The sequence below is a fragment of the Bombus impatiens genome, unplaced genomic scaffold (assembly GCF_000188095.3).
Source record: "Bombus impatiens unplaced genomic scaffold, BIMP_2.2 scf_0264, whole genome shotgun sequence".
NCBI lineage: Eukaryota > Metazoa > Arthropoda > Insecta > Hymenoptera > Apidae > Bombus > Bombus impatiens.
In genome coordinates, this window is record NT_176683.1 from 862,240 (window position 1) to 881,387 (window position 19,148).

Below are 19,148 nucleotides of genomic sequence, written 5' to 3' on the forward strand. Positions count from 1 at the left end.
ACGCAAAACGACATAAAACGAGACGAAAAGCTAATTTTTATGTACGGACGATTAATCGAGATTACACAAACGCAAGTATCCATGGAAGAGTTGTGTGGTCGTGACTCGGGTTGACTTGTTTATCGCGATCAGGAGCTGAAAAGTCAAGTTATTCACGAACAGCAAGTCAAGAGTGGGGAAAGTGGCGCCCAGTTGGACACCAGTGTATCAAACCGATCGCGATATACACTTGGTTAATTATTAGTGGCGCAATATGCAAGCATACGTCTGTGCAAATCACTCTCTACTTTCTTGATCGTTGGTTTTCTCTGTTCGTTCTTTCGTTTCATCTTATTCGAAGATCACATCCTTAATATTAATAGTGATTGATAATCTCGTTGTAATGCAAACCGCTACCAAACGTCATTAAATATTCACGTAAGCTATCACTCATAAGAATCTGAACCCTTTCATCGATTTCATGGTTGTATACAGGTGCCATTAGAACGTAAACGATAAATCGTAAATTTAAATCGTTCGTTAAAAATCACGATGAAATTATTTCTGAGCCCAAATAAATAACGTTTGATAAATAGATAACTTAGTATATTTTACGAGTCATAGTACAAATAGTAAATATATAAAACGAGTTTTGTTCGTAATAGATAAGTAAAAGAGCTTGCTCATTTTAATTGCTCGACCTTCGTTCGGAATGCAGATTATTAAAATTCTGACCTATACAAAAGGTTTTTAGCTATAACCACAGTTATTAGGGTTATTATTTGTTTAGGATTGACATCGCTGTGTCTAACAAACTAACGTAACAAAATCTACTGAAAATAAAAGATCGCATTAATCGTTATTAGAGTATTGCTTTGACAAAAGTTGATAAGAATCCTTTTGATTGTGTTTCCTTTGATCGAGAGGTTCAGCAGTAAAGCGTACTTAAACACATTTTTCATAAATATACAGAATCCTTACTTGTACAACAAACATAATTTGAAAATATACAGATTTTTGTATCAGAAGCTAACACCCACGATCTCTCCAAATTAAAGACTTTTTTTTTCTTGTACCGCTCTGCCTCCGAGCCACCCATTACTTCCATCGTTCCAATCAAAATACAGGAATCTACAACATAGATTCCATCGCAATACGGAAGCCGTCACGAAGATATTAAGTCGTCCCATAAGTTCCGCCTTGTTCTGTCGAACCTATGGAACGACCTAATACTATTAAAAACGAAGGTGGAGTCGTAAGTTGGCACGTGTCAGAGATTAAAGCGCAACAAGAGGCTCTACCCTTAAGTCGGCTGAAAAAGCGACGAGATTACGAGGAACCGTCGCTTCTGTCTATCCGATAGCGTAGGTCGAGCCTCGCTGATGATGAACCACGCTCGTCCCTCGCGTAAATCCTTGGTAGCTGTTCGGGATGCATGTGGGTGCCACGAACAGACGATCCGACCTTTGTATGTGTGACCGCGTTTCCTTGTGTGTACGCCAATGCGAGGGAGTTCTCGAAGGCGGTCTTTAGTCGGTCTTTAGTTTCGAGTAAGCATCCGTCGAAGATAGAGGACCCTCCTCGATTTATCCTAGCGACGGGTTTCCTCTTCCGGCTTAACTCTTTGCTCTCTCGATCCTTGTCTCTCGATCCTTGCCATTCGGACCGCGTTCCTCTCTTCACCCTTGCTTGGACCCTCCTATCGTCCTCTTCTAATCGCTACTCACGCGATCAAAATTTATTCATGCCACTATACGACTTAATTGCCAATTCTCCGGCAACGTTAGAGCTTCGATAAATTTTGTACGAAAATCGTATCGTACAGTGGGTTTCTTCGATCGTTTGGATAAAGGAAGAGCGTTTGTGTTATACAATTAGTTGGTTGCTTCGAAATATCAAATTAAATTGGAAATTGAAAACGACAAGTTACTTAATTAGTGGGATACATAGATACACAAAGGAGCTGTTTGTTCGTGCTTTGATTTTTGAAGGAACGAACTCATGAAAATTCTAGCCCACGTGCGGTCCAATCAGTGCGATGAACGCTTGAAAAGCAAAATTGTGTTTCCTACGGTTTTGTGACTGTTCTTTTTACGATGTGAACAAATTACCGTCGTGTATCTTTGTTTTGCTCTTGTTGAGTCGAATTTTTAATGGCTGGTTTGATGATCAGAAACTTAGAGTTTGACGATGGATCATGAGAAAACGCGAACGTTAAAGTGCCGACGGTAATTAACGAAGGAGTGGAAGTTTTATTAGTGCGAAACGAGAGTTTTCTTTTGAAAAGCAGGGGTGGTTTCCTGCCATTTTGGTTCCTGCACCCGCGATGGAGCGGCGAAGAATGCCAAGAAGAAGAGGCCTTTCCTCAGCGGAAATTCGAGCCGGTGAGTTTATTGTTTGTCACTGATTTTTACGTATACTGTTATTTAAAAAGTATTAAGATTTGAATAGCGAAAAGTTCTTAATCAACGCAGAATCTAAAATTATTCATAGTAAAATGGAATTATATACATAGCACGTGTAGGTTTTATTACATTAGAATTAGTCTTAACAATAAAAAATTTGCGATTATTTTAACGTAATGTATCTCTTAGATAAAAAACGACAGCTCATCGCGTTTACTTGCCACATTTTACTGTATCGTTTATGCGTAACGAAAGATCACATAAATTTGTATTTTTATCCCTTCAAGAGCTAGTTTTACCTCTTTTCTTCCAAACCAATAAATAATATCGCACATTACTCGTCAAATTGATATTTAACAACTTTTTAGATAAAACTGTGATGTATCTACGTTTCAAAATTTAATGCATTCCCTATCACTGTCGAAATACGATACGAAATAATATTACAAAACACTTTTCAGTTTATTTTACAAAAACGTTATAAATAATATAACGTAATGCCGTCGTACATGTTTATTACGTTAATGGAACAAAAAAAAAAAAAAAGGCGAATATACTCTGTAACAGACTATACATTGCGCAAATAAGATAATTTCTTGTATTATCGCGATTAAATACAAAAGTAAGCATTAAAAGATTAGAAGATTGAAACAAAGGACAACATTTTAGCTTTATAAACGTAATTTATATTTTCTTCGGATAATTAACGTAATTAACTAATAAATAACTACTTACTGTTAATAATTAGCTACTATTAATGCACTAATGCCATACTTGCGTCTATCATGCTTGCCACAAGCAATAGCTATAAAGCAACTAAAATTCTGATTTATCAAGGGTTAGCTGCAATCGGTACGACCTAATAATAATCTTCAAAAGTGTCTGCACGATCTGAACTTCGTGAAGGTTCATTTAAAATGAATAAAATTTAAATTATGCCTTGCCGTTACAAGAATCGTGGCCATTAATCTGATGAATCGAGAAACAGGCCCGCGTTGTGTGGCGTTTTGTTAAAAAGATCACGAAAAATGAGACGAGTAAAGATGAAACACGTATTCATCCAATGTGGGAATATAACGTTCAGATAATTGTTACAAACATGATAAGCGAGAATATAAATCTTTATAAATTAAAAACACCAGAAATTCCTTGGATGATTCATCGTTAATCGATATTTGCTTCAAAGTATTTGGATAAAATAGGAAAAGTAAATAAAGACAGGATTTACCGAACGAATGACAATATTCAACACTTTCGTAATCTTCTTTAGTTCAAACTATCTTCTCTCGTCACTTATTATCGCATCGCACAATTATTTCTTCCTGAATACTTTATAATTTTCTAAGTCTCGGGGAAAAGAACGTCATTGCTTGTCGGCCTTTTATTTTATCACGATATTTTCCTCGTTATTCTCCATTTCATTCTTAAATATTAAATATTAAATATGATATTCTTTTCATAATTCTCTATTACCAATTACATTAACAATATCACCAATCGTGTATTTACGTGAAAAGTGTAGAGATATATCTCGATTAAATAGAACGTAAATGTATTTATTCTCTACCAACCTAATGCTCATACCTTTGAAAGGTAAAGTTAGGTGCTACAGTTATGTACAAAGGCATCAATTTGAGCACTACAGATAATTATTACTAAGGAACAAGCACTGCTCTGGTTACTTTTCACGAGTTCATTTAACTCAATTCTACTTTGCGTATCCTCGTTATTTTAAAACATGGAAACTGTCTTCCATTAAACCTGCACATATTGTTGAAAGTTACGAGTTAAGAATTTATATTAAGAATTAAGAAGTTAACAATTTCTGTATTCAATTCTATTTGATAAAAAAAAAAAAAACAGATCTATGCAGAAATTCCTCTGAGCGTATACTCCATAAATACGTTAGAAACAAGATAGGTTCAAGTACGAGTCAAAATGTCGAGAAGATAAAGCCGGTTAGTCGTATCTTTATTGGAACAAATGTCAACTGGCCCAGAGAAATGGAAAAAGCGTACATAAAAACTAGTCCTATACTTCTTCCTTCAACTTATCTTTAATATCGACATATTCGACCTTCCGATAACGCTAACCCAAGATGATAACCACGTGCGCAGCATCCAAATGCTCGAGTAACAATGAAGAAGCTTTTCCAGTAGCTGCACGAAATCTAAACAAACATAGAATTTTTTTATATTAATTTCGTGATATTCATATTACCACGGACAAGTGTTTAGTATTAATATATTCGCGTCGGGAGACGTGAATCGACGTCTAGTGTTTTTCAAGCGTTGCCGACGGCGGACGAAAAACGACGTTTTTTATTTTTTCAAGCGTCGCCAGATTTCCATTTACATATTTACCTCGAAACATTTTGCGCGAGATGAGACGACGCGCGCGGCATCATATCGACGTCAAAGTGTTAAAGGGAAGTTTAAACTCTGTGAATAATGTTGGAAATTAAATAAATTTCGCTGAATGTTTTCTGATATACTAATCTCAATATACTAAATTACATATTATTTGCTCGTGATATAACTTAGATTCTAACAAAGTAAAAGGCATCCTTAAGGTAACATAGGAATTATAAGATAGAAATTTCCACAGCGAGTAGAATAATTTCCATGCTCTTTTCCATTTAGAAAACAATAGTGTCTGATTTAGAGAAAACATCTCAGGTAGCAACTAGATCCAAAACAATATCTATCGTATTAGATAAAAGGAGACTTTGTCGAGTAGTGAGCCCATTGTTCGCTTGGCATTGTATTGCGAACAGATAATACTGATGAATGATGACATGGACGACGAAAAGGAAAGCGGTTTGCTCATCGTCATGTTAATCCTCTGAGTCTGTCGTAACTCATCTCGTTATATTTTTTCAATTTTGCACGAATGTTTCTGAATGGACACGTTGTGACACATGCATAAACTCATAAACATTAGAAGGAAATTCTACGAAATTAGAATTGTATGAAAATTCAAAACGATATTTCGTTCCCTATAAAATTTCTCGAATTCTCAATAATTTAATCTTAGTTAATATATTAAAACAATCGTATCAATTTTATATTAGGAAACGAGTCCAATTTACTTGTCTCACTTTTATATTTTTTAGGAAACTTGATAACCGAGCTACTTTCGTCGATTTCCTGAGTATATCGCGAACAATCCCGTTTTATGACAGACGATTCGGTTTGCGAATCGTACGTTTCGGGGGATAAACCACCCGCACACATAATGCCTCTATTGTAATCTCTGGCCTAAAGCTCAGATTTGCAAATAAACATGACTGGATATGTATATCTACGTTGAATGCTCCTCAGTTTCCAAAAGCAGCGAAACCATAGTGAAAATTGTAGTAGCACAAAACAAATCGTAGCTCCTAGCAAATAATCGTCAGCTACTCATTGTTCACGCAATTGGAAAGGAATGTGGAGAAATATAAAAATGTTTATAAAGTTAGCAATTTTCTTGATTTTCCACTTCGTCGACTTTTTAATCATTCGCATTTTACTTAAAGAACTAACGTTGAGCTTCAGAAACGAAAATATTTATCAAAGGAGTTTTGTAGACATATTCGCAACTTATGCTTATATTGTTATAAATCAACTGAATTATTTTATGTTTGAATATCGCTCCTCCACAAAAATTAAATGAGACACGCGATATAGAAGCAAGACAGTTTCAAAATATGCTTGTACTTATACAACTAGTAATTATTTAACATAGTTGGACGCGGACCTGATATAAAAATGGTGGTAAGGATGATTCCCTCGCAACTTTGCGTCGAAGTATGCACGATATCGCGGGTCATTCGTTCACCCATCGACAGCTTCCACGTAGCACGAGTAACGACAAAGTGCATAGGTCATGAATGATGTAGGTAATATCATATAGTTGAAAGGCTAAACAATATTTCTGTTCGTCGAAATAAAAGTAATCGTTCGATTTCGAACTTGGAAATTCTATATCTATAAACGACTTACGCATTTCCGCGTGTCTATCCGATAAACAGACGTCTCTTACATTTCGTGGAATTGCAGCTTACTGGGACGCTCATTGTCAGTTGCGTTAATTTCTAATCTATATTACTCGCAGTTGAACTTCCATCGTATTTTTTCCTTCAGAATTTATCGTACGATTTGTAAAGGAAAATATAACGGCAACAAAGCAAATAGATCTTTCATACGTGTCAGAGAAATTCAAATTTAGGGAATAATTTTTCTTTCTTGGTTATTTACAGTTTATGGTAATATTTTCGAGGAAACTTCGAACCTAAATTGAACGATTTAACGATATTATTAAAATCACATTGTTAATAAATTTTTAATCGAATCGGATGATCACTAGGCTGCAAACAGTATCAAAATGATCTTCCAAATGTCTTCGTTCTCGACTATATAGCAACTACACAAAATTAAGTAAAAACATTGAAATTAAAAATATTTTCAAGTAAAATAACTATACGTCGATAAATGACGTCTTTAAAAAGATATCTTTAGACGTTCTCGTGTAAAGGAATAAAGTACTTACGTTGAGCTTGAGCAATTACGATAGAATTCGATATTTTCAAAAATACTTGACATAAAAATTCTCAGACGATTCGAGCGAACGTGCGTAGACAACTAGCTCCAAAATGTCCCTAGACATAAAGTAACTACATATCAATTGCTGTAATTGGTCAAGTCCATCCGCATCGAGAACACTACGGTCTGTTTCGACGCAACGTCTCATACATCTGATTTACCCTAAGTGAGCCGTCATTTTTCTGGAAAATTAAAATGTAGGAACATTTTGTAGAAATCGAGCGATCTCGTAAATACGGCAATTCTCGTAGAGATGCATAGGAAGGGAAGGAATACGGGGCGATAATAGGTACACATAGCGAGACTCGTTGTCGGAGAGCGCTGACCGCAGAGATAACGCTTTGACCCGTTACAAGCTTCAAGCACGAAATGAATGCCTTCACTGTCTCTTCCAAGTCGGACCCAATCCAAATATGTAGCCCTTTTTCTTACCAGCTCGCCCTTTATTAACCGTTACCACCGTTCTCCTGTAAATTCGACTGCTCTACCTTAAACCGCCAACTACTTCGGCACTTTTGATATAAGTAGAGTGTGCCGACTCCTGGCTCTCTTCGTGTTCTTTCTGAGAAGCTTTGCCGCTTCAAACTCACTTTGGAACGAGATTCGTATCAATTTGAAATTAACACGAAGTAATTAAAAGAGCAGAATATTGGTACCAATATATTTTTTAAACATCTTGCATAGGTTTTAAGGGAAACATAAATTGTTGAAACATAGTTATGCTATAAGTTGCGTTTCTATCCCATACAGGCTTTAACCCTCTTACTCCTACTGATTTTGGGCTATATTATATCATTTCTTTAAAGAGTTGCAAGAATATTTTAGAAGTGGAAATCTTTGCCTTAATATATTATAATAGGAATTGGAATAGAACCAAGGTACAGTAACTTTTCGTAGAAAACCAAAAGTGCGTTCTAATACATTTCTTTGTTTCGTTCGTCGCTCGACCTAATCATAGCTGGACGAGAGTTAATTAACATTCTTTCATCTCATAACACACACGGTAACACATTCGATAATCCTCTACTTTTCATGATGTACGCTCATTCTCAGATATTTTGTTCGAGGCTATTTTTATGTACTCGTAAACTCACTGAGTACAGCTACTGTAAACTGACAAAATTGCGATAACGTGTAAATATTGTTTCAGAACTATCAGCAACCACCGAGTCCACACAACAATCGGAAGTAATACTGCCTATCAATGGGAATGCCGTGATCACGGGATGCAAAGACCGGCCTCAAATTTGTGGAAAGGAAGCAGCTTGTCGTAGCTTCACAGACAATACGTCGAAGTGCGTTTGTCCGCACGACTTGTCACCACCTACGACGGACTTAAAGTGTCCAAATCGCCTAATAGGTCAGAGTCAAGTAGCATCTCTTTGTATTTTTCTTTAAGTAACATTTTTACTTCGATATATTTCTTTAATCTTCTAGCAAGTCGATCGTTGTATACTTATACCACAATATACTTTAGAAAATACACGCGAGCACGTGTACGGTATGGAAAATGATGCATGAAACTATTCGTCCCTGAACGTTTACGACCTAAAGTGGGAAAAGATGTTAAAGCGTGCTGTTTCTAAAAAAAGATCAGAGTCACCTTGACTTTCCGCTATGGAATTATATTTTTCTTTCTTAATCTTGTTAGAGAAGTTAAAATAAATCATTCCAGTTTGAATTCTAAACCAAATTTATATCTATTACTTCCGTCCCGGCGTTGAAGCGACCTTATGCGCAAATTACTTTTCTTAAGAAAAAAATCTGAATTTTGTATTTGTTAAAACGCTTGTTTAAATTTCGCTCGTTACGAGTTATTTTTCATCGAATTAATTTTCTTGCAACAAAAGATTTAGTACATGTAAACGAAGGTGACTTCATCCTTTAAGCAAAAAAAAAAAAAAAGATAGCTTTATCAATTTTTGACAAATACTAAAGAAACGATCTTTCTACAAATATCATTATTAATTACTTTTTCTAGTTCCCCTAACACCTCGACCTATACCCAATATAATACCCCCAAATGGTAATTCTACCAACAGCACTACCGCACTTCCAGAAGCTGAACAGGTAATTACTCCAAATTACTGACTCAATTATTATTCGTCAACCTTTAAATATTCGTACAATCGCCTGCAAACATAGTTTGTAGTATTTTCATACTGTTCAACAGGTAGAGCGAGCGAGACTAAGGGTACCTGAAATAGTAGGAATCGCCGTAGCTTTCGTCGCGGTATTAGCAATATTGTTGAGTATAGTGTATTGCGTGAAGAAAAGGAGTTATAACGTGAAGTCACAGAGGAATTCCCTGGATGTACGTCAATCAAATAATAATATTGCAGTGCCTCCTAAAAACTAACGTAACATTTAAAACACTGTTATTTAAAACGTTGGATAACAGAATATTCTCGGTTGGTTCAAACAAAATTTTGATATCTAATGTAATATTATAACTTGAGTACAATAAATACAATGATATTGAGTACAATAACATTTTTGAGTATATTAATATATTTCCTGGAGAGTCATACAATAACTCCATACATTTTTTAATTTGGAAGGAAATATAATGATAAAATATTTTTATACCGAGGTCATCGGTTTTTTTTCTCTAGGAGCAAATATAACGTATTGTTCATTTATACTATTTTTTGCTCCATTTTATTCATACATATTTTTACATTATTGTTTATTTCCTTTTTCTTCTGCGTTTGAAATATTCGAAACATTTGATTTTAGACATTCAAAGAATATTAATGGCGTTTAAAGATAAGGATATAAAGTACAATACTTTTAATTAACGTAACTGATTGTTTGACCACATTTCATTAAATGCAATCTTATACAAGCTTATCTTAATGTACAGAGAAATAAGCTAATGAAACTTAATAATGGCTGATTGGGACACTCTTAATTATCTTCATTATATTGAATTTACACCTTAAAAACGGGCAAGGAAAAACATAATTTCTCATCACGGTTTTAATTACAATTTCCTCCATATATCGGTATAGTTGTATTTATTGTTAATAAAAATAATAACACGAATAACAAACGGATCACATCGAAATAATTATAAACTCAGAACAGATTGGATTTTTAATCTGATCTAATTTCCTTTAATTCCTACTGTATGCTAGTGACAAAATTAACTTCTCTCCTATTAGATTTGCAAATATAAAATGTAAAAAATATTTGACTGGTTAAAAAATTGTTATGAAAGTATGCTTGCATATGTTCTCTTCAGGGAACACCGATGAATCTGAAAAAGGGATTGCTGCTAGCGAATAAGTACACACCTAATCCACAGTATTTCAGTTGCGCCTCGCCAGAAGTGCCGATTCTGCAACGTGAATCTCTTGTATTTTTAGAAGATATCGGCGAGGGTTGTTTTGGCAAAGTGTATAAAGGTTTTTATCATTTTCATATATATCATTATTTCATATATTTCATTATCATATATATACTATCAAAGCATCGTGAGAACGTCTTGTGATTTATTTTTCACGAATATTATAGCAATAATTGACGTACTAACGAAGGTTTCATTTTTTATAGGAGAATCATGTGTCGGAGACTCGAAAGAGATCGTCGCGATAAAAGTTTTAAAAGAAAGTGCCTCCCGCGAAGCGGAAGAAGACTTCATGCGAGAAGTCGACATTATGTCTACGTTTGGACACAGAAATATTTTATCACTGAAAGGTGTAGTACTTCGGGAAGGTAATAACAGCCCGTGGATGGTTTTCGAATACATGCCTTACGGAGATCTAGCTGAAGTTTTGCGATCGAATTCTCGACAATTTAGTAGGACGACGAAACCCGGCCTGCAACCCTTAACTCAGGTAAATCTTATTAAAAAGACTGACCTTCTTCATTGTATCGAAGTTCTTTTCTCCTTATTTTCACCAACACTATACCATTACTTGTTTCAGGAGTCTTTACATTGGATAACTATTCAGATTGCAGCTGGTATGACTTATTTATCCGGTCAAAGATTCGTCCATCGAGATTTAGCATGCAGAAATTGTCTGGTTGGTTCTGATCTCGTTGTTAAGATAGCAGATTTTGGAATGTCCCGGGATGTGTATACTTGCGATTACTATAAGGTAATAAAAATATTGCTAAATAATTTACTATAAATTCAATGATTTATTAAAATAGGAATTTTTTATTCTCCTTAGATAGGAGGCTCCAGACTTCTACCTGTTCGCTGGATGTCACCAGAAAGCGTAATGTACGGACGCTTCACGCTGGAAAGTGACGTATGGAGTTTTGGGGTGGTTCTATGGGAAGTCTACTCTTTTGGCAAGCAGCCATATTACGGACATAATAACGAAGAAGTAAGTAAAACTATTTTGTCAGTTGCTAGAGTAAACAACAGTTTACTAAATATTTATCGTACAAAAAATACCTGAATTTACGAAATCATTTCATTTCATTCGTTCAAGCACGTTACCTTATACCTGTCGCGCCATTGCTCTTTCTTACTACTTGTTTGCTACTGCACCACTTATAAGTAGTTTTAGACCTCCAAGTTTAAGGCTAAATGCAATTTAACGCGAACAAACTCAAACTCAAGCGACACGATATAACATTCCCTTCTTATTTCCCTCCAATTTCTACGATCTATCATATTTTATTAAACATTCGTCCAGGTGGTGAAGTTAATTTTCCAAGGAATAATGCTTATACCTCCGGAAGGATGTCCGCCATTTGTTTGCCAACTAATGCGAGAATGCTGGAAAACGGATCCTAAGGACAGAATCAAATTTTCGGAGATATTAGAAAGACTGGAGAAAGCTAAAGGTAAATCTATTCAACAAGACACGTTGCCAAGACCACCTCAAGGACCGGTCACTATTCGTACGCCAGACGTGTTGGATCCTGATGGCTATTTATTGCCAGCACCGACTAAACCACACGAATATTTACAAACTTTACCAGCTTTGTCTGATTGACAAGAGATTTAACACGCGAGTACTTTGACACGCGATAATTTATAAATTTCAATCAAAAATGAAAACTCAAAAAGAATGTCTGAAGCTCATTGTAATAGCCATTGCTTGAAAGCCATTGCTTATTTTATAACTGTTCCTATTGCGGTTTCAGAAACTTGATTCCATTTATTCAATCGTACAAAAAAAGATAATTCTACAAGCTTTTAAAGCTAATAGCCTTTAAACTTTGTATAAATACCATACCAGTAAAAACATCGGTAAGCGTAATTAGTTAAAATGTGATCCTTCAGTCCGAAACAATTCAGTCTGATAAAAACTAGAATAAAAATAATAAGAGGAAGATGCATTCATTGCTGAACAATTTGATGTACATATCTCCAATACTCTTTTAGGTAGATATGTATAGTTTTCTGAGGCGACATGCAAGAATTTGAATTTGAATTTGAATTTGAATTTGAATTTGAATTTGAATTTGAATTTGAATTTACAAGAAATACTCTTTTACATTAGATTATTTTTATAAATATGAACCATGGCCCTTTGTATTAACTTCTTCCTTTCGATATTTGTCTTTTATAGCGTCCGGATTGAAAGACTGATGTAAATCGATTTTGAGAATACTACTAAATACATTTCTCTTTATCTTAATAGATGAGATCGATGGATATTCGTTTGAATAAAAATTGTTAAAAACGAAAATGATAAGATACGAAGAAAATTATCACTTACGATGTTATTTAATTTTTCGTACCTTTTATACCTATACTTTTTTGTATGTAATCAAGAAATACCAATGATATCAGGGAAATTGTGAAAGTTCGATATGCCGAACCTTCATTGTCCAGGAAATAGTATTAATATTTTGTAATGTTAGGGAACTGTAACATACTTTTAATAATTTATTATTAATTACGATTACGATAATTATTTACGCGCTCGTATATCTAATTTCTTTTCTAACCTCACATCCCATCTACATATTTGATAATTTTGCGTTGCGATTTGTATAAAATGTTGTAGTATCGTGTAAAGAGACACGAATGAGAGACATTTTAAATATATTGTTGTTTTTAGTGTACGAATCATTGTATTAAATCATAATGTTTTTATTAAAGTCTATAGTGTACATTTATTAATTAAAATATAAGTACTATAACCTATTTCATTTAGTACGCGGAACAAACACTACACGCTACAAACTATAGCATTCAAATAATTACTTCTTCTATGATGTACTTAAAAATTGTGCTTATTTTAATATTTCAAGCTCGCGCCAAGAGATTAAAATAGTTCAGACGATTCCAAAAGAAGAAATATTGTTGCTGTGATACGATAGTATTTTGTTTGCAAAAGATAATCGATCGGATTCGAGAAAGAGAAGAGAGAAATTTGCAGTGTTTAGTTTCGTTCTGCGTTCTATAGACGACTATAAACGCTACTCTCGAATCGAACATGTACGACGATTGCATATTTCTTTCGTTGCGATTTCCGCAAAAACTATGGCGTATAGTGAACGAATGCAAAAGTGGTGCCATTCGTTGGAGCCTTAATGGTAATACGATTCTTCTTGATTACAAGAAATTTCAAGAACAGTATCTCGACGCGGGTAATTCCATCTTCAAAACGAAAAACATTACGAGCTTTATCAGGCAGCTGAATCTGTACGGCTTCCGGAAAGTGACGTCACATAATAGAGATCCAATTTGTAATTCTCACAATCCGGACGTTCATGAATTTTTGCATGAAAATTTTCGTACTGGAAGGCCCGATCTCTTGTCAAGAGTATACAGGAAAACTGCCGGAAAAATGAGACACTGTCGACGGCTTAATGCAAAATGTGCCGCGGAACAGAATTTTTTAAGCAAGGACTCCGATCATGTATCGCGTTTACACATGTGCCGGGTAAATAAAAATAGGAAATACTTTGTTTTCCTTGATAAATTAAATTAATTGAAAAATGATTCTTCTTCCTTTTTTTCTTCAGTGACAAAAATAATATTGGCATCAACTAGCTTTCCTTATAAAATCCTGTATAAATTACATGTAAAAAGCATGACTTTTATAGAATTTTTTTGTAAAATGTTTCTTTCAAGTTTGAAGTTCAAATACATATGCATATTCTATATCCTATCCTAAATCCTCTTAAAAATTTTATGTCTAAGATATACCTATTTAATAAGATTTTAATAAAAATTGAAACTTGTGTAATTTTCTTTAAATAAATTAATTTAAAAATCATTATTTTGAAAGAAGATATTTTTAATCAACTACCCTAAAATCTTGGCTATATTCAACAGAAAAAATTACAAAAAATTGTAATTGTAATTTTTGTATTTCACAAGATTTTGATTGTTTCCAGTTGGCGTTAACGAAAGCGCTAGAACAAATATCGCGAGAATACCAGCAAAAGCAAAATCGTATATTAAAAGATGAAAGTACTTTAAATTCCCCTGAAAAAGGTAGTGTAATCTAAGTCTTTATGAATCAAACATATTTATTTATTTATTTCATTGTTTGTATATTTATTTAATTGATCCGCGGCTCACTTGAAAACATCCTTAAATTTAGTAGTATTGAAAAATATCATTAAAAGAAATTTGTTAACCAGTATAAAATACAGAATTTCTATTAAAAATTAATCTTAACATAAAATTTCAGTATTGAATAGTTTATATACGCCACAAAACCATGAACCCACCTATAGATTGGATTACAAAAAATTCGGTACCAATTTCTTCAAAAAAGGATAACTCAAATGACACACAACTTACTTCCAGTGTTTATGTTGTGGACAAATTTTTCTAAAACTATTAATTAAATATCCAAGGAAAAATATATTATTTTATACATTATTTGAGCTTTCTGCATTATCAGTATTATTATAATATTTAAGTATTCATAGGACAATTGCCATTTAGAAAATAAATAATATGTAAAATAACATTTTCCATTAAATATGTAATTATAAAATGTAAACTTCAAAATATAATATCTTTATATTAAACGTACAATTTATTTGTTAATAACAGAATTTATTTTTTAATGTTTTTACAAACATTTCTTCTTAGGCTATGTATCACTACTTGTTGTAGGTTGATCAGTTATATGTTTCTTTTGTTGCATTTTATGTCTATTTAAAAAACTTTTGAAGGACTCTGCTTCCTTTCTTTCTTCTTCATCTTCTTCGTTTTTAAATGGATTTTCCACACCTTCTTCATCTTCACTTGATTCATTACCAGCGTGTTTTAAATATATATCTGAAATTTCTCTTCCACTATTAACTGTTGTTATTAATGGCATATTTTCTCCTGTAGCTTCCTGAGTTGCTCTTTCAAGTTGTTCTTTCTCTGCCTTTTGTCGCTGAGCATCTCGTTTAATCTTCATTCTCTTCCAAGCTTTCTTATATTCTCTTTAACAGAAAATTTACTTTTTGCATTTCATAACATATTGTATAAATATTATATTAATTAATAATATTAATAATAATATTTTTTATAAATACTATTGATATATGAACTTCATTTACCTTTCATATTCTTCTTCTGCATCTTTAATAAGTTCAAGAAACTTAGTAATACCAGCTCCTGTTGCAGCAGAAACTCCACAGCTACGTAAATGACTATAAAATTCATCAAGTGTAAGAGCCATACTACGTGTTAAGTTACTAATATAACTCGTTTCTGAATCCAAAGCCTCCTGGAATGCTTCAAAATCTTGCATCCAGTCTACTGCATAACTATGTTCGATGATATCAATCTTAAAACATATATACATAGAATTATATCATTAGATTAATTACTAGATAACACAATAATATTAGGTACTTTAACAATTACCTTATTCATAGCAACAATAAATGGTAATTTAGTTTTATAAAGTATAGAACATGCATAAAGCATGTTAGACATGAATGTTACAGGATTAACGCTTCTTACAGTATCTAATATATACACTATAATCGTTGGAAATTCAGATGCTAAAGCTTCTGTTATGATTGTCCCACTTGCTGACCATGTAAAAACTTCTATTTGCCCAGGAGTATCCAAAATTACATATTCATGCTCTTTGCCTCCTTTATCAATAAGTTCTATAACTTGATCAAATTTTGTAGAAAAAAGATTTAGGGCAGTAACAATACCACCATTTGGTCCTAAACTATACTGTTTCATCACTTCCTTATAATTGACAGTATCTCTAATATCTAAAACATTAAGAATTTATTAAAACATATTTGTAATGAAAAAACAGTAATAATATAATATATTACCTATGTTAGCAGGATAAGGAACTTCTCTACATGCAGGATCTAAATTTATTACATAAGGTTTTCCTGTTTTGTATAATACTGAAACAAGTCTTTGTACAAATGTGGTTTTGCCAGACCCAGCCATTCCAAGGATGATGATACATGTTGGTTTCTTCTCCTTCTTATTTATTTGAGCAGATACATCAGATTGAGTAGAAATATTTCCGTCATCAGATTCAGAAATATCCATAGATTCAGACATATTGAATTCCGTAAATATTTTTGAAAAATTATTATTGAATAATTAAAGAATATCAAATCTGCATATTTATATTGTAGCAAATTAATCTAAAAGAAATCATTTCAATAATTCGTATTTGATAACCTAACTGAAATTTTGTAAACACAATGTAACTCACATATTAATTTTTATACTAATATAAATTACAAGTGAATTATACAGTTCTTTTAATAAACTTTTTAATCATAGCTCAATGTATAAAAAGAGTTTTCAAATTTCCTTCAGAATACTTTACTCTGCTAAAAACAAACATAAACAGAGTTAAATCTTTATGCACGTATGATGATAGAATGTCAACTACGTTTTGTCCTATCGTTCTATACAAAATGCGCATGTGCAAATACTATTTTCATAGAAATAACTAAAGATGACTTACAGATACTTTGCGATGCTTGTGGTAATCACATACTTAGTAATATCATACATTGAGACATAATTCGTAGATTTAAAAGTGATTTGAAATTCTTAGCAAAACGATATATAGATAAAATTAAAAAAATATGTTAAATAATACTTGAAATTTTAAGAATGGATTGTTGTAACATTTTTTTATTAAATGTTGAATATAACATAATATTGCCTTACTAATTAAGCGTGCGAGTGGGGACTAAATCTTGTCAATTAACAAGGAGTTTCCGCGGTATGATTGGTGGCACTGACTTTGAATCAACTAACAGAGGGATCGTCCTGTATAATAATATAATATGATATAATAATGATATAATATAACAATCATACTCTATGTTAGGTAACACTCAGTTGATGTTGAATTAACTGTTTATTTTTAAAAAATAATATTTGTACGTATGTTTAGAACAATTATTCGTAATTGTTATCAATTACACAAAACATTAATTCAAATTTATTTCTTAATATTACGTCTATGTAATACAAAAATCTCTATACAATATTAAAATATTTATAGGTGTATTTACAACAATTATTCGTAATTGTTATCAATTACACAAAACATTAATTCAAATTTATTTCTTAATATTACGTCTATGCAATACAAAAATCTCTATACAATAATTATATAGAATGTACATATTAATTTTTCAACAGGTTTAGATAACTTCAGATCTTTCTTAAATTAGGTTTGAGCAACAAAATTCTGTATCTGCTTGCATAATTATGTTGTCTTAAAGTGATCATCTGTAAAAGTAGTATAAATATGTCCTTCACTTGTAAGAAAGTCAATTATCTCATCAACTGTTGGTAACATATTCTTTGGCACACGGTTCTTGAGAGTCTTTCTTTCTATTCCATTTTCGCTATCATTTTCTGCTTGAATGACCCTATAGACTATAGTTTGTTCTTTAGTCAACCCAAGGTTATCATCTAGCATAGGGACATCAGAACCTTTATCTTCATTATTAGAAGTCTTTTGAATCTTTAATGTTACATAGGTCACTTCCAATAAATGATTAGTTAATTCATTCAAGGTAGTCAAAGGCCAAATCTTTAAAATTAATATATGTTTGATTTCAGTTTGTTCTCTTATGTATCCAAATACTCGTACATAGGTATTTAAATTAATTATTGATTCTGACTTTCCCACTGCCAACCATTGGAAACATGTAATATGACCTGTAATTAATCAATTAATATATTAATTTTATCATATTTCTTCAAAAATTTATTTGATCTAATAAATAAGAAATAATTATATACTAACATAAAAAATTATATTAATAATAACAATTTATCTCTAGAATTACATAAATTTCAAAATATTCCTGTTTGATACCTGTTTCATCTTCAATTTCATATGTCACTTTTGTGCTACTCTTCTCTATATGGTGTATAATTCCTACAAGAGTAATAATACTACCTTCCAAATTGTCATTAAGTTGTGTTAACTGTTGAATCATAACAGGAATTATTTTCTTGATTCTTTTACCAGTTTTTTTATTTCCGTCACTTTGATCCTGACTATCATTCAAAAATCCTCCTGATGCACTCACAATAGTACTGTCCAGGTTAGACCACATTGTCAATACGTAGTACAGAGTAAATTATTACGAAAAAAATTTCGTTACAACGCGTGGTATAAATATTATATGAAATCTAATTCAATAATATATGAAATATATGTTTTCAAACTTAAACTGCGTATTCGCCGATTAGCAAGTTCAAACACATTAATGAATACTGAATGTTATTGCATGCTCATAGAGTGCTTAATGTCATAGACACAGGCATATATTTACACACATACTTACCGTTTAATATAAGGTATATAACTGAAGATAAAACGACTGATAAGAAATTGACCTATATGAAAGATAAGTCGAAAATATATATAAAATATACAATATAGAAACTCTCCCTACAGAAACAGATCCTTCACAAAATTGTACCAATCTGACAATAATCTTATCAATATGAGTAACAGCCAATATAGCCTTTTAAAATATATAAATATAATTTCTTAATACATACATCTTTATTATAGTTTGCTAATATATTAATGACTAATAATTTTATAATGTTCTTGTTTAAACTAAAATATCTCTGATTTAGATAAAGACAATTAATGTCTAAATATAATTAATTAAGATCTATATTAGCTGATATTAGCTAATTAAAATCACTTAAATATATAAATAAATACAATTTTTTTCGTTTCATATAAAGTTATCCAATTTATTAATTTCATACAGCTCAATC

General features: G+C 32.4%; 4 protein-coding genes across 10 annotated transcripts; 2 read left to right on the forward strand and 2 right to left on the reverse strand.

Annotated features, from left to right (window-relative positions):
- Nucleotides 1-172: 172 nt before the first annotated feature.
- On the forward strand, nucleotides 173-12,379 carry LOC100746731 (tyrosine-protein kinase transmembrane receptor Ror-like). 4 transcript variants are annotated; one of them, XM_033320282.1, is made up of 10 exons: nucleotides 173-417; nucleotides 1,930-2,363; nucleotides 8,121-8,330; nucleotides 8,952-9,040; nucleotides 9,123-9,284; nucleotides 10,218-10,380; nucleotides 10,529-10,812; nucleotides 10,903-11,076; nucleotides 11,152-11,310; nucleotides 11,626-11,928. In XM_033320282.1, the coding sequence occupies exons 2-10, from the start codon at nucleotides 2,306-2,308 to the stop codon at nucleotides 11,926-11,928; spliced, it is 1,602 nt and encodes a 533-aa protein (XP_033176173.1). In that variant the 5' UTR covers nucleotides 173-417; nucleotides 1,930-2,305. The 4 variants fall into 4 exon arrangements, with proteins under 4 accessions (XP_033176173.1, XP_003488885.1, XP_012240061.1 ...); XM_003488837.4 differs by lacking the exon at nucleotides 173-417 and having other exon boundaries at nucleotides 585-2,363; nucleotides 9,144-9,284; XM_012384638.3 differs by lacking the exon at nucleotides 173-417 and having other exon boundaries at nucleotides 591-2,363; nucleotides 11,626-12,379.
- An 8-nt stretch (nucleotides 12,380-12,387) lies between these two features.
- LOC105680636 (heat shock factor protein 5-like) lies at nucleotides 12,388-14,746 on the forward strand. The gene is given in 5 exon segments (XM_024367016.2): nucleotides 12,388-13,830; nucleotides 14,288-14,387; nucleotides 14,587-14,626; nucleotides 14,628-14,714; nucleotides 14,716-14,746. Coding segments are annotated over 5 exon segments (708 nt in total). The 5' UTR covers nucleotides 12,388-13,380.
- Nucleotides 14,747-14,939: 193 nt separating this feature from the next.
- On the reverse strand, nucleotides 14,940-17,094 carry LOC100746851 (GPN-loop GTPase 1). Of its 2 annotated transcripts, none has more exons than XM_003488838.4 (5): nucleotides 16,852-17,094; nucleotides 16,196-16,522; nucleotides 15,765-16,129; nucleotides 15,455-15,684; nucleotides 14,940-15,337 (listed from the first exon to the last, which is right to left on the reverse strand). In XM_003488838.4, exons 2-5 carry the CDS (start codon nucleotides 16,434-16,436, stop codon nucleotides 14,998-15,000), a joined length of 1,176 nt encoding a protein of 391 aa, XP_003488886.1. In that variant the 5' UTR covers nucleotides 16,437-16,522; nucleotides 16,852-17,094; the 3' UTR covers nucleotides 14,940-14,997. The 2 variants fall into 2 exon arrangements, with proteins under 2 accessions (XP_003488886.1, XP_012240096.1); XM_012384673.3 differs by having other exon boundaries at nucleotides 16,711-16,883.
- A 360-nt stretch (nucleotides 17,095-17,454) lies between these two features.
- Nucleotides 17,455-18,928, reverse strand: LOC100746970 (replication protein A 32 kDa subunit). 3 transcript variants are annotated; one of them, XM_033320283.1, is made up of 3 exons: nucleotides 18,701-18,928; nucleotides 18,226-18,449; nucleotides 17,456-18,065 (listed from the first exon to the last, which is right to left on the reverse strand). In XM_033320283.1, the coding sequence occupies exons 2-3, from the start codon at nucleotides 18,347-18,349 to the stop codon at nucleotides 17,608-17,610; spliced, it is 582 nt and encodes a 193-aa protein (XP_033176174.1). In that variant the 5' UTR covers nucleotides 18,350-18,449; nucleotides 18,701-18,928; the 3' UTR covers nucleotides 17,456-17,607. The 3 variants fall into 3 exon arrangements, with proteins under 3 accessions (XP_012239974.1, XP_033176174.1, XP_003488887.1); XM_012384551.3 differs by lacking the exon at nucleotides 18,701-18,928 and having other exon boundaries at nucleotides 17,455-18,065; nucleotides 18,310-18,694; XM_003488839.4 differs by lacking the exon at nucleotides 18,701-18,928 and having other exon boundaries at nucleotides 18,226-18,694.
- Nucleotides 18,929-19,148: the final 220 nt, after the last annotated feature.